Genomic DNA, 14,848 nt, shown 5'->3' with positions numbered 1-14,848 from the left:
TTTTAAACAATTCTCGAGAGAACAGGAAGCATTACAAATAATCAGTGAATTGGAAGAAAGATTTGAGGAAAGGGGTGGGAGGTGTGATCTGAATTGTAAAAATTTCTTTTGTAATATCCCAGCAAAAAAATACTGTGGCATAAATGCTGTCCTCTCCACACTTCACTTCAGCTCTGATGAAGAGTCATCCAGACACGAAATGTTAATTTGCTGTCTTTCCATGGATACTGCCTGACCTGCTGTGATCTCCAGCATTGGTTGCTTTCTGCAAGGTAGAGATCAATATGCCTGACAACCACAGTGCCATACTTGTTGCAGGTTTGATAATAAAGCTAGGGTCACACTTCTGGGAGCAGAGTGCAACAAGTTTGGGAAAAGGGACGGTTGGGGCAGAGGTGAGCAGGAATTTAAGGGAGCAAATGTAATGGACCAAGAGCAGGTAAGATGATGGAGCCAGACATCCAAATGAAGGGAGGGTAGTGAATGATTCCATGGAGGAAGAAGAAGACTTCTGTCCAAAGAAGTGGATATGGAGATAAGGGCAATGAAAGAAGAATTCACCATTGTGCTGCGCCTGAAATTCATTGGAGTGAGGGCATAAATAGATAGAATGGCACCAATTATTCAGCGTCACAGAGCAGAAGGTCAGAAGGTGTAGTAAATCCATGACCAGAGGGGCAATTAGAATGAGAGATGGGGGGAAAGGGAACAGGATGTGAGGAAGGTTTTGGAGCTTGCATTCCCTAATACCTGAAAGGAAGAGAAGAGTTTCTTGTTAAGATGTTAGATGAGTCGAAGAATAAATGGAACATAGACCAGGACAGTTTCGAGTTGCTGAGAGTCGCTGCTGTGTGTGCTGATATATGGGACTGAATGTGTATCTCAGGCTGCAATGATCACATCAATCTGGGGAACATTCGATACCTCACATGAACAGGCAGCATATAGAGAGAAACAGATCATGTGCAGGCAGATGGGATTGGTTTATAATGGTAACGTGGTCAGCACAGATATAGTGGGCTGAAGGGCTTCTTCCTGTACTTTACCCTTCTGTGTTCCACGCTCTTATTGATAAGTGAAATCCTGGGGGATTTGAAACACCAAGGATGGAACTTAAACTGGAATCCAGGTTAGATAGGTCAGAGTTGGAGTCAGACGCTGAGGAAAGAGCTGTGGCTTGAAAGTGAGTTTTCACAGAAATCTTATCAAAACAAAAGCAAATACTGTGACTGTTCTTAATTTCCTGCAGAAGTGGTGGAGAAACCTAGTACTTCTGGCAGCATGTGTTAGAATTCCTATCTTCACAGTTAAATCTTTCCAAGCCAGTCCCTTTGGCTTCTGGTAGCCCTCCAACCCTCTTGAAAATTCTGTTTTTCTTCCCTTCTAATCCTTTGTGCATTCACCACATCTTTATTCCATCTTCAGTGGTCTTCAGGCTCTCTTGTAACATACATTGGGGCTGGAATCACAATCTGGCTCTCACAATATACGTACAACTTATTTCTAAACATGCAGGATAAATGTGTGGGAATCATGGGTAATAGACTATGATCAAAATGCCCCCACATCAAACATGTAATGCAATCAAGACAGATCCCCATACCTGTGTCCCAGCAGCTCATAAAATCTCACTGAATTGTGCAAGTGAGATTTTCCTGTCTGACCTTGTCTATTCTTGTGTGAACTGCCTGAGTAATAGTTCCTGTTCTGGTCCAGAGGTTTTATCTCCAACTCCCTTACCTTTATGGTTACAAATACAATAGAATAGCTTCCTCTCAGCTCTATCACCGTTTCGGGCTTGTAGCAATTATCTGTGACTTGACAAATAACTTCCCATTCTGACTTCCAGTCCTAATAACCATAATGCAGTCCTTCGGTCAGGGTACCAGTTTCTCCGATGCACATTCTACCACCATGAGTCAAACCAACCACTTAGGATTTGACCAGAAATACCTTCATTCATCAAAAGAATTAAAACAATGGTTATATGATTCAAAATTATTAATACAATACAGAAGTGAACAATATTTTGATTTTGTGTGTGTATGTGTGTAGAATGACATATGCAAAGGCTTACAACCTGGAGTGGAATTTGAACCTGGAACATTGTGGCTAGGAGGTAAGAGTAGTATCAACACAGCCATGACTAAATTTGCAGATGTGGAGGAGCTGGTGTTGGACTGGGGTGCACAAAGTTAAAAATCACACCACACCAGATTATAGTCCAACAGGTTTATTTGGAAGCACAAGCTTTCAGAGCGCTGCTCCTTCAGCTACCTGATCGTTGATCTCTAATAATAACTTTTAGTTTATGCAAGTTATTTGGAAAATGTGCAACTGAGTTCTTAGTTATTTCTTCACAAGGCACTTTATTTATTTGGAAGAAGTAGATCTGAGCTTCTTACTTTTTGAAAACATTTTGTATTGGCTCAGAGTTGGGGAATTGTAAGTATTCCTTATGGATTAATCAGATTTGGCGTCGTATTCTCACTAGGTGAGTGGTTTTTGCCTAAGGTTTTTATTTGAACAAACAAATTGTTGCCGAATTAACACTGCTGTTCACCACTCAAGTAAAACTGGCACATTATTTCCACTATGTAGAAACTTTTGCAATCTTAACTCTTACTGTTCTATTGTGTAGGCTTTTTACAGCTTGTGTAATCGGATTTTCAACCTTTGGAACAGTCGAGTTATTGTGGGTGTACCTACAACAAATGATTGCAACAATTCAGGCAAACTGCTCACCACCAACGTCTCCGATGGCAGTTAGGGACGGGAATAAATTCTGGCCCAGTGAGTGATACCCACATCTCTGAATGAATTTAAATAAAAAAACTACTGCATGGTAATTGGAAGGATTAAGCCTACAGTTTATCCTCCACCCATCATACTACTTAGTCTCCTGCTAAATTCTTATGACGTATCATAAGAGGTACAGTTAGTAAGTTTGCAGATGACACCAAAATTGGAGGTGTAGTGGACAATGAAGAGGGTTACCTCCGATTACAACAGGATCTTGACCAGATGGGCCAATGGGCTGAGAAGTGGCGGATGGAATTGAATTCAGATAAATGCGAGGTGCTGCATTTTGGGAAAGCAAATCTTAGCAGGACGCATACACTTAATGGTAAGGTCCTAGGGAGTGTTGCTGAACAAAGAGACCTTGGAGTGCAGGTTCACAGCTCCTTGAAAGTGGAGTCGCAAGTAGATAGGATAGTGAAGAAGGCGTTTGGTATGCTTTCCTTTATTGGTCAGAGTATTGAGTACAGGAATTGGGAGGCCATGTTGCAGCTGTACAGGACATTGGTTAGGCAACTGTTGGAATATTGCGTGCAATTCTGGTTTCCTTCCTATCAGAAAGATGTAGTGAAACTTGAAAGGGTTCAGAAAAGATTTACAAGGATGTTGCCAGGGTTAGAGGATTTGAGCTATAGGGAGAGGCTGAACAGGCTGGGGCTGTTTTCCCTGGAGCGTCAGAGGCTGAGGGATAACCTTATGGAGATTTACAAAATTGAGGGGCATGGATAGGATAAATAGGCAAAGTCTTTTCTCTGGGGTCGGGGAGTCCAGAACTAGAGGGCATAGGTTTAGGGTGAGAGGGGAAAAGATATAAAAGAGCCCTAAGGGGCAACTTTTTCACACAGAGGGTGGTATGTGTATGGAATGAGCTGTCAGAGGAAGTGGTGGAGGATGGTACAATTGCATCATCTAAAAGGCATCTGGATGGGTATATGAATAAGAAGGGTTTGGAGGGAGATGGGCTGGGTGCTGGCAGGTGGCACTAGATTGGGTTGGGATATCTGGTCGGCATGGATGGGTTGGACTGAAGGGTCTGTTTCCATCTGTACATCTCTATGATGTTATCACTGTGTGCTTACTGCATTCATAGTGTCATAGAGATGTACAGCACTGAAACAGACCCTTCGGTCCAACTCATCCATGGTGACCAGACATCTGAAATGAATGTAATCCCATTTGCCAGCATTTGGCCCATGTCCCTCCAAACCCTTCCTCCTCATATACCCATCGAGATGCTTTTTAAAGGTTGCAGTTGTCCCAGCCTCCAACAGTTCCTCTGGCAGGTCACTCCAACCATGTACCATCTCTGCATGAAAAAGTTGGCTCTTAGGTCCCTTTTTTCAAATTTTATTCCCTCCTACCTCAAACCCCCCCCCCTCCACCTACACACACACACACACACACACACACACACACACACAGGTAGCCAGCAATCAACTCACTGTCATTATGCTGTAAAACGTGGCCTTTTGTTTGCTAGGTGCAGACGATGCTGAAGCAGTCTGTTCCTCCTCCATCCCATGTAGAATATGTGCTGATTTGATTTACTTCCACAGTTTGTACTTGATGGAATCAATTTCACTCTTTAATGATTATACATCATCTACACACCATAAGTCTGTCATCACAAAGCTTATAAAATTCTCATTTCACATTTCTAGCATCCACACGGTATTATGTTTAAGAAATGTACTTTCGTGTGACAGCAGCAAATATCTTGGATATTTCCAGGTTTTTTAATGATTGTATAGGACACTCAAGGACCACTCCGACATTAATGGGAAGCTGGATTTAAACTGTACGTAAACGTCAAATGGCTAATTCTACCAGATCGTTGTGGTCTATTAGTATAGTTGCTTCTTTGAAAAATCAGTCCAAAAAAACCACCCATCCTACATTTCCCTGTGTCTGCGTGGGTTTCCCCCGGGCGCTCCAGTTTCCTCCCACAGTCCAAAGATGTGCAGGTTAGGTGAATTGGCCATGCTAAATCGCCCATAGTGTTAGGAGAAGTGGTAAATGTAGAGGAATGGGTCTGGGTGTGTTGCTGTTTGGAGGGTCGGTGTGGACTTGTTGGGCCGAAGGGTCTGTTTCCACACTGTAAGTAATCTAATCTAATCTAAATCTCTGGGCCGACAAAGCTCTTGCTAAGCCAACCAATGAGACATCCAAATGTAAAATGGAATGAGTTGCTTGGCTTTCAAAGGCTGGATTTCCAGGAATCTAGGCTTGTAGTCAACGTTGTTGATGACCCTTCATTTCAATGACTATTTCTGTTCAGGGTCATAGGTTACCATGGGTCTTTGTGGCTGAATAGGCCAATTTTCAGCCTTTGGAGCAGCAAGGCCCATGAACTTTTGGGATCTGCAACACAGGATTTTCTTTCCTTCCCTGTAGCTAGTCTGCCTCATCACTAAAATATGACTCAAAACCTGAATATATCTCTCTTATACTTTTGAGAGATTAGTAGCAAGCTTTTCCCCATCATTAATGGTGCAGCTGCTGCAATACATGGAGAGCGTTCGAGTGTCTTTATTGTATTTATTTTCTTTGGCCTCCACTGATATGATTGCCACCTAAAAGTTTACCAAACAGGACATAGAGAAAATAATTTTTAACCCAATGGACGCTGTGGCTGGCTCATTCCATCGACATTGATTTTTTTTTTGAGAGTTTTGTAGCTTGTAGAAAGATAATAGTTTCTCTTCTCCCAAGTGCAGCTGTTGAATTTCGGCGATTTGGTGGAGACGTTGCTGGTGGAAGGGTCTCTCTCTCTTCTGCTTTGCTAATACACAATCCAGGTCTCGCTATAGTATGAGATATATTGATGACTAAGACATTTGTTGACTTTGTTCTCAAAGACTTGATGGTGTAGTTTGTGACAGGCTGTGCTAGTGCAGCTGATTCACCATTGGATCTCCTCATCAATGCTGCGTGAGGCAAGTCCTGAGGAATGTAAAGAGCTCGAGATGTTCCCAGGTCTCTCCTTCAACATATGATAGACATGGAGTATTTGGCTGATCAGCTGTGGTTGATGTGAACTTTGTTTGGGTGACATTCAGGAACAGACATTGTTTCTTGTTTTAAGTACTGAAAAGACATGGCTCTCAGGCACTTTTGAGTCTTCATTATGCTGCACTGCAGTAATATGTGGAAGTGGATCTCATCCATACAATGATGGAGACACTTACCAAATAGATAATTTACCTGCTTTTGTCTTTCCAAAGTATAAACAGATAAATCATGAGTTAAGATTGCCCCAAAACATGCTTCAATATTTAGCGCAGTGTAACAAGTTGCAGTATCCATGACTGTATGACATGAAACTAACTCTCACATTGTGGCCCTGATCTGGGTTATAAATTTTGTCATAGCTGCAGGATGTTTTCAAATAAATGCTGTATGAATATTTAACAGTGAAAGGCCAAGCCATGTCTGTGCTATCAATGTTGTTATCCTGCCAACTAGGCAATTTGCTTGACAGATCCTAGCTGAGATCTGATTAAAGTGGCTTCTTGACCTACAGGGTGCTAACAAGCTTATCAAGTTACTGTGTGCTAATAGCAAATCTAGTCAAACATTGTGCTCCCACATCCAATATTAATGCAATGGATTGTACCCTGCTGGTTTCTACAAAGTGCCCATACTTGCTGGCTACAGTATATTTAAGGAATGCTACGGGTTTTAATTTGCTTACAAGGCCAGCATATGTTTCCCATCCCTAAATGTCCTTGAACTAGTGTAGCCATTCAAGTCTATTTCAAAGAGCACTTTAGAGTGGACCACATTGCTGTAGTTATGGAGTCACATCTAGGTCAGACCAGGTATGAATGACAGATTTCCTTTCCAATGGGATATTCTTGAACCAGATGGGTTTGTACAATAATCAATGTTTAGAATCATGGTTGCCATCACTTGCAGCTAGTTCTATGTTCCAGATCTATTAAATGAATTCCAATTTCACCAGCTGCCCATATGAGATTTGAAACAATACCAGTAGAGCATTAGTCTGGGTCTCTGAATTACTCTGGAGCAACCTTCAACATTACAAGCACTCTGTGCAATGTCAATTATGTCTGCAAGCCTCTCAGAATTGGAGACCTATGCTTTTGTAAAGGCCTCAAATTACTACTGAGTCTTTGATCAATGAATATTTTTCCTCCAAGTATGAGGCATCAGAGGCAAGAGTACTCTTTCAGATGCATTAGTTAACCAATGTGTTATGTGCCATATCAGGGAAATTTATAAAAGCTAAGGGAGCAGAACTGGGAGAAGTAGAGTTTTAAAAGAATCGTCACTTTTCCAAATTTTATTCCATACAAGCACACAACCAGTTTGAAAATATGTGAAGATAGATGGAGAAGGTAAGTTTTATCCTTTACAATTTTTATTGAATTCATTGTCATTGCAATTAAAAAGCGTTTGGGATTGTGTTTGCACATATTTCTGTTAAATATGTGCCAATATAAAATATTAATCTTTTGGATTTGGAGTGTGTCTTTTGTGGATTATTTTTATACTATAAAGGTTCTAGCAGAATGAATTTTACAGGGGATGATTTGAACAGTTTAAGGTGCAAATAGAACAGGGAGGTGCAGTTTTGAAAATTGTCTTTATCAATTTGTAGATCAGAAGTATGAACCTGGGTCACTGAACTATTTTCTATGACCATTTATCTAAGAAAACAGAATTTTTCCAATCATCCCAGGCTGATGTATTTCTGAGGAGACCTCTGAAAGGTTAGCTGCAAAGGTGTTTGTTTATATTGTCATTGGCCCTGTTGAGCCATTGAGTGGGAAAGTATTGTCACTGCTTGTGGTGAGGTATTGAAGGCTGAGCATTATTTTACAGTGTTGTTCTTGTCCTCATTCTTAAGTGTAGGCACATAATGTAATGCAGGAAATACAACAGCCAATTTGCACAAAGTAAACTCCTGTATACTGTACAGAAAACTGCCACCAAACAACAATGTGATCGTGACCAGAACATCTGTTCCTTTTGTGATATGGATTGAGGGGTAGAGGCGAATGCAGTTACTGAGCCTGATTATAATATCTCCTATCCAAAAAAAAATCTTTGGTGAGTAGCGATGACCAGTGGTTATTTAACAGACTATAGATGGAATTAATATCGTCGCACAGAAATTTGCCAACCAGCATAATAAAAATTTGCTGCAAACAGCCCTTGTCTGAGAGACTATTTCTTTTTCAATCTTCTAAAAAGATGGATAGATCATAGAGTCATAAAAATGTACAGCCCAGAAACAGACCCTTCGGTCCAACTTGTCCATGCCGACCAGATATCCCAACCTAATTTAGTCCCACTTGCTAGCACCTGGCCCATATCTCCCCAAACCCTTCCTATTCATATACCCATCCAGATGCCTCTTAAATGTTGTATTGTACCAGCCTGCACTTACTCGGGCAGCTCATTCCAATGAGCACCTCCCTCTGCTTGAAAACATTGCCCCTTAGGTTTCTTTTATATCTTTTTCCCCTCTCACCCTCCACCTATGCTGTAGTTCTGGACTCTCTCTCTCCCCCCCACCCAACACACACACCCCGGGGAAAACACCTTGTCTATTTATCCTATTTGTCAAAAAATATATTCTGGCAGCCTATCTGCTTCCAGGTGTATGAATGTGCAGGTTTGACTATTTTCTATGACCATTTATCTAAGAAAACAGAATTTTTCCAATCATCCCAGGCTGATGTATTTCTGAATAAAATTACTAATCTCCATCCATTGCATTAACCTAGTTTCACAGAAATGGTTCAGGGTATCATTAATCTCCCTGGTGTTGCATATGACCTGACCTCCTTACTCTCCCAAATCTGTCTGCCACATTAAATTTGTGCTCATTTTTATTTTCATTGGCAAGCAGTTAAAATGATTTTTATCCATATTCTGGTAAATCCTTGTGATACAGCAGGATAGAATACCTTCCCAAAGGGGCTTCCTTTGTACTGTAAGATTGCAGACAGGCAGTTGCTTTCAACAAAGCTGCATTGCTTGTTGCCAAGATGGGGATTGATATGTGATGTACCTACAAATGACCTGACGGTGGTGGCTATGTTAGTCAGGTCTCGGTGATTGTAACCGTCTAGCTTTCAGTTGTTATCCATTTTCTCAATAAAAGCATGCATTGCTGGAGTGAAACCTACCCCTTACGACCCTGCCTTTTGCTTTGGCACTTCTGCAGTTTACCTCTTTCAATTCTGAAGTGCCTTGGGCATCTTATTATATTCCAGCTGCTGTACAATTGCAAGTCAGTGTGAAATTCAATCTCTATTTAAAGAAGGATTTTTAAATGCTTCCACAAGGAATATTTTATATAATGGAATTCTGGAAGACTGTTGGATCTTTGAAGTCTGTTTACTTCGTGATTTTTCAAATTGGTGACTGTTAATCATTACCACTTAAGTTTTTGATCCTGGTGATAGGAACTTGTACGTTTTCCTGCAATCTAGTTTGGCCAGCGATTACCATTTGTTCGCACTCTTGCTGTCTAATTTACAATTTGGAGCTGGGCTGGGAATGTTTCAGGCCTTGCAGCTGATCAGCTGGCACCCACAAACACAAACTATTCAGGCAAGTCTTAAAGGAGGACATTTACTCCTCTGCTGTTTTTCCCAGAGGTCCTGTTTGACGTGCTGTGTGATTCTGGCATTTATTGTTTATGTTGCTGATGCTCTCGTATTTATATTTATTTTCACCAAGTGGCAGGTGAGGGTACTGCAGTTGTAATCTATCAAAATTTTGAGTAATTTTGAAAATATTAATTCAATTCACTCTTGTGTATTTGATCAATTATTGCATGGCAAGTGTTGTACAAAGTAATGATTCTGAAGGGATTAATGTTAAGGTAAAAGGCCATACTTGCTCCATTTATTCCACTGCTGTCTCTGTGTGTGTGTGTACTCATGTTCTCAGAGTGAGACCCCCTATAGTCCTAATCACTATCACCAGACCAAGTATAGTTGTACTGATTACAATCGTGCAATAAACCTTCTTGTTACCCAAGAACAGTGTCAATTCTTTGCTGTATAGAGATATTACCTTTTTTAAAAAGGAATGTTCATAGAATGTGGGCATGGCTGGCTAGGCCAGTGTTGTGGTTTTGTTCGCCGAGCTGGGAATTTGTCTTGCAAACGTTCCGTCCCCTGTCTAGGTGACATCCTCAGTGCTTGGGAGCCTCCTGTGAAGCGCTTCTGTGCTGTTTCTTCCGGCATTTATAGTGGCCTGTCTCTGCTGCTTCCGGTTGTCAGTTCGAGCTGTCCGCTGTAGTGGCCGGTATATTGGGTCCAGGTCGATGTGTTTGTTGATAGTCTGTGGATGAGTGCCATGCCTCTAGGAATTCCCTGGCTGTTCTCTGTTTGGCTTGCCCTATAATGGTAGTGTTGTCTCAGTCGAATTCATGTTGCTTGTCGTCTGTGTGTGTGGCTACTAAGGATAGCTGGTTGTGTCGTTTCGTGGCTAGTTGGTGTTCGTGTATATGGATCGTTAACTGTCTTCCTGTTTGTCCGATGTAGTGTTTTGTGCAGTCCTTGCATGGGATTGCAAGGACCCAATATAGCGGCCACTACAGCGGACAGCTCGAACTGACAACCGGAAGCGGCAGAGACAGGCCACTATAAATGCTGGAGGAAAGATCACAGAAGCGCTTCACAGGAGGCTCCCAAGCACTGAGGATGTCACCTAGACAGGGGACGGAACGTTTGCAAGACAAATTCCCAGCTCGGTGAACAGAACCACAACAATGAGCACCCAAGCTACAAATCTTCTCCCAAACTTTGGCTAGGCCAGTATTTATTGCTGTTCGCACAGAGAAGGTGGTGGTGAACTACCGCTAACCATCAGGTTTATGACAGGAGAGACAACGTTGGTTGCGGGTTCCAGCATTGGTCATCTGATAAAGTGCTAAAGGTCGGATCTCCTGATAAGTCCATACATGCACTAACCGTGTGCCTCAGTACTCCATGCTGTTACCTGGGCCACAATAAATCTAAACTCCAGAATGCAAGTTGGATAGTTGGTGAATGCTGGAAATATATAGCATGCTACTCATGTTAGCCTCTGTGGTGGAAAAATATACATCACAAAGTTTCAGACAAGGCTCATCAGGATCTGCCTGAAGTGTTTTTGCACTCTTGCAGTTTGTAGGAATACACTGTGTTTTTCCATCATTTTCTATATTTCATTTTTTAAGCTTTTTTGTCTTGCCTAATGACTAGTGACTAAAATTGTGAGCTTCACTATGTACAAATGCATGAGAAGTAATTGGAAGTAGATTAAAAACCCTTTTTCAAGAACATATTTTTGAATGATTAATGCACAAACAAGTATTGGAAATCTAGATTTCCCTCTGCCCGAGTAATTCATTTCAAATATTTAAAGAAAAATAATCATGTTAATTTAGATGCTATGACTTTTCTGTATTTAGCCATAAATGGAGTTGGTAACCTGACATTTTGAGTTCAAGTCCCACTCCATTACTTATTTTGAGTGCATTCCTGGGCGAGTGCTGCATTGCCATATGTCCTTTGATTGAGACATTAAAGTGAGGCTCCAATCTGTCTTTTGAAGTGAGCATAAGGACTTCAAGACACTTTTAAAAAGTGGTTAGGAGAGTTATCCTGGCTAATAGTTATTTCTCAATCAGTGTCACAAAGAAAAATCCAATTATTATTTAGTTGTTTCTGGGAATTTGCTGGCTACAAATTTACATTATAATTACAATCTACAATATACTGCACAGCTTGCATTGTAACCATGACAACTCTTCAAAAAGACTTCAAGAAATCGGAGGTGGTTTGAGCCATCTAGTGGTCATGAAAGGTGCTATATAAATGCCAGTCTTTTTCTTCATTCCTTGAAGGTTATGAATTGATTGCCTTTCATCAGCTTTTTCTTTTCTTTGAAGCAAGTTGACACTGTTACATGACCATTGTTTGAGTGCCACAAACCTTGGAAAATCCCACTGAATATGTGAAGATACCAACACAGCCCTGTGGCACCTACCCCTGCAACTGCAGAAGGTGTAACATCTGCCAGTTATCTTCCTCCCTCAGAATCAGAGGAAACTAAACACACATTCGAGATGAAGCAGCACCATCCACCTGCACTTCATACAATCCTAGTCTACTGCATTCACTACTCGCAATGAGGTCTCCTCTACAATGGGGAAAACAAAACGACTGCTTCACAGAAAACCTATGTTCTGTCTGCAAAAATGACCCTGAGCTTCCATTTACCAGCCATTTCAATACGCCACCTTGTACCCCAAATCTCTGTCTCAGGCTTGCTGCAGTGCTCTGGCTGAGCCTGAAGAACAGCATCTCATTTTCCGATTGGGAACTCTACAGCCTTTTGGACTCAATATAGAGTTCAACAGCTTTAGGGCTTGAGCTGTCCCATGTCCTTACTCCTATTCCCAGTCACCAGGCCTTATTATCGCATGGTCTGCTATTACATACAACCCATTGTTAGCCAATAATGGTCCCCATTAGTAGCTATTCACCCTCTCACTCTGATCGTTATTTACTTTGTCTGTCTGTCTGTCTGTCTGTCTGTCTTTTGGCCTTCTATTATTTCCATGAGCCAACACACACTGCAGCACAGAGGAACTACGCAGAGCAGAGGAAATCACTTATACCGTGTATTAAAAAAGAATGGGTACCCAATGAACACAGTCCACTGATTTCTCAGCAACAAACCCAAACAAGCAGACAAAACCTGTGCAGAAACCCAAGCCACTCTCCTCTACATCAAAGACATCTCAGAAATGACTGCCAGACTACTCAGACCCGTTGGCATCATGGTAGCCCACAAACCCACCAACACACTAAAACAGCAGCTAATGAACTTGAAAGACCCTATACAGACAACAAGCAAAACTAACGTCATTTACAAAATACCGTGCAAGGACTGTAACAAACACTACATTGGACAAACAGGCAGAAAACTAGGCACCAGGATACATGAACACCAACTAGCCACAAAAAGACATGACCTTCTCTCACTAGTATTTTCACATACAGATGAGGAAGGACACCACTTTGACTGGGACAATACATCTAACGACACGCTTGAGAATTCCTACAAGCGTGGCATTCCAACTGAACTCTATCAACAAGCACATTGAGTTTTAGACCCCATCTACCACCCCCTGAGAAAAGGAACAGGAAGTGACTTCCCCACAGGAAATGACATCAACAACCCGAAGAAACCCAAACATAGAAAGCAGGAATTTACAGCATTGCTTTGCATGAGGCCCACTGATATTGTTATCTAGTAAAGTAACGAAATATCTGGAAATGAACCTCCAAGCTCAGCGAGCAAACCTACATCCAAAATCTCAACCCGAGCTACAAATCTTCTCAAAACTCGCTTTGGCCTTCTCTTCAGCTATTGTTTACTCCTCCTTCTCCAGCACAGCTCTCTTTCCCCCTGCCCACCCACCCACTCATCATCTGCATAAAAACTGACATTTTCCTAGATACCATCTGTTATAAGGAAGGGTCACTGATTTCTTTCCACAGGTGCTGCCAGACCCGCTGAGCTTTTCCAGCAATTTCTGTTTTTGTTTCTGATTTCCAACATCCACATTTCTTTTTATTTTTATAAGATGTGTTTTGTTGCTTTTGGTTTAATCTTCATCAATAAACTTTCTCTTTGTTGTGCCTCCTCAGAGTGTAAGTGGAGATGGAACAACTGGGAACGAAGCCAGAAGATTTAACAGCAGTGATGGTAAAAAACTCAGCAAGTCCCAGCAGCTGAAACAAGTCTTCAAAGAATATGGAGCTGTAGGGGTTGTATTTCATGTTGGAATATCACTGACCTCACTTGGAATATTTTATCTGGTGGTTTCAAGGTTAGTTTTCTGAAGGATCCATTTTTAATTGTAATAGAACAGAGAAAGGTACAGCACACAGTACAGACCCTTCAGCCCACGATGTTGTGCTGAGGATTAATCCTAATTTAAAATAAAATAACCTAACCTCGCTCCTCTCAATTCCCTGCTGACAATGTGAATGTCCAGCTGTCGCTTAAATGCCTCTAATGACTCTGCTTCCACCACTACCACTGCCAATGCATTCCATGCACTCACAACACTAAGCATAAAGACCCTAACTCTGATGTCTCTCCTTTACCTTCCTCCTAACACCTTAAAACTATGACCCCTTGTGGCAGTCAGTCCTGCCCTGGGGAAAAGTCTCTGGCTATCGACTCTATCCCTGCCTCTCATTATGTTGTGCACCTCGATCAGGTCACTTCTCTTCCTCCTTCTGTCCAGAGAGAAACATCTGAGCTCAGTCAACCTCTCCTCGTAAGACCAGCCTCTAGTCCAGGTAGCATATTAAATAATGAGTGGATATTTCGAACAATGTGATTATGCAGCGTTTATTTTTTCTCCAAATTTTGCCCCTTTTCTCATCTTCTGTCCTAAGGCACTGACTTCCTATAAGGCTGTAAGATGTGTATCAGGTGTCAAGTGATATAATTTTTCAAGTAACTACCCTTCATGTGTCAGCCTTGGCAGGGCTTATATTTTAAACATGAAGACCATCACAGCTTAATCTGATCCTATTCTCACTTTTTATCTAAAACCAGATATATGAAAATGAGTTCCACTAGATCATAGTCAGGAGATGGCTCATGTAATTTCTAGTTCAGATTAACTAACATGAGGGACTTTCGTTAACTGTTGCATCGTGAGCTACTAACAGCATCCAACTCTGTTGAAAACACACACAAATATGTGAAGTCATCTTTCCCAAAGTGTTTCCCTGAGTCAACATCATCAAAAACCAGTGACTAACATGTTTAGAAATTATTTGAATGCACTTTCTAACAAGTGGTTTGTAAGGTTTGCTTGAATAACGCAGTTTTCAGAAGTAATTCACTGATTGTCATGATTGTATATTGAACGCTGTGAACTTGAAGACACCAGATGATTGCAACAATTGAAAGGCAGCTCACTGTCACTTGCTCAAGCAATTGAACGTTGCCAATAAATAGTGGTGTTACCAGCAATGCCCATATCCCATGA

At 41.4% G+C, this 14,848-nt stretch overlaps 1 protein-coding gene across 1 annotated transcript in view; it reads left to right on the top strand.

The window, feature by feature from the left end:
* Positions 1–14,848, top strand: part of fam210b (family with sequence similarity 210 member B) — a 57,716-nt gene that overhangs the window by 28,430 nt on the left and 14,438 nt on the right. Inside the window, exon 2 of the mRNA XM_072556980.1 lies at positions 13,488–13,669. Coding sequence (XP_072413081.1) covers positions 13,488–13,669 — 182 coding nt within the window. The remainder of the gene's footprint in view (positions 1–13,487; positions 13,670–14,848) is intronic.

This window comes from Chiloscyllium punctatum, chromosome 37 (genome assembly GCF_047496795.1).
Source record: "Chiloscyllium punctatum isolate Juve2018m chromosome 37, sChiPun1.3, whole genome shotgun sequence".
Taxonomy (NCBI): Eukaryota; Metazoa; Chordata; class Chondrichthyes; order Orectolobiformes; family Hemiscylliidae; genus Chiloscyllium; species Chiloscyllium punctatum.
Note: the sequence above shows the minus strand (reverse complement) of the source record. Positions and strands in the feature narration are given on the sequence as shown.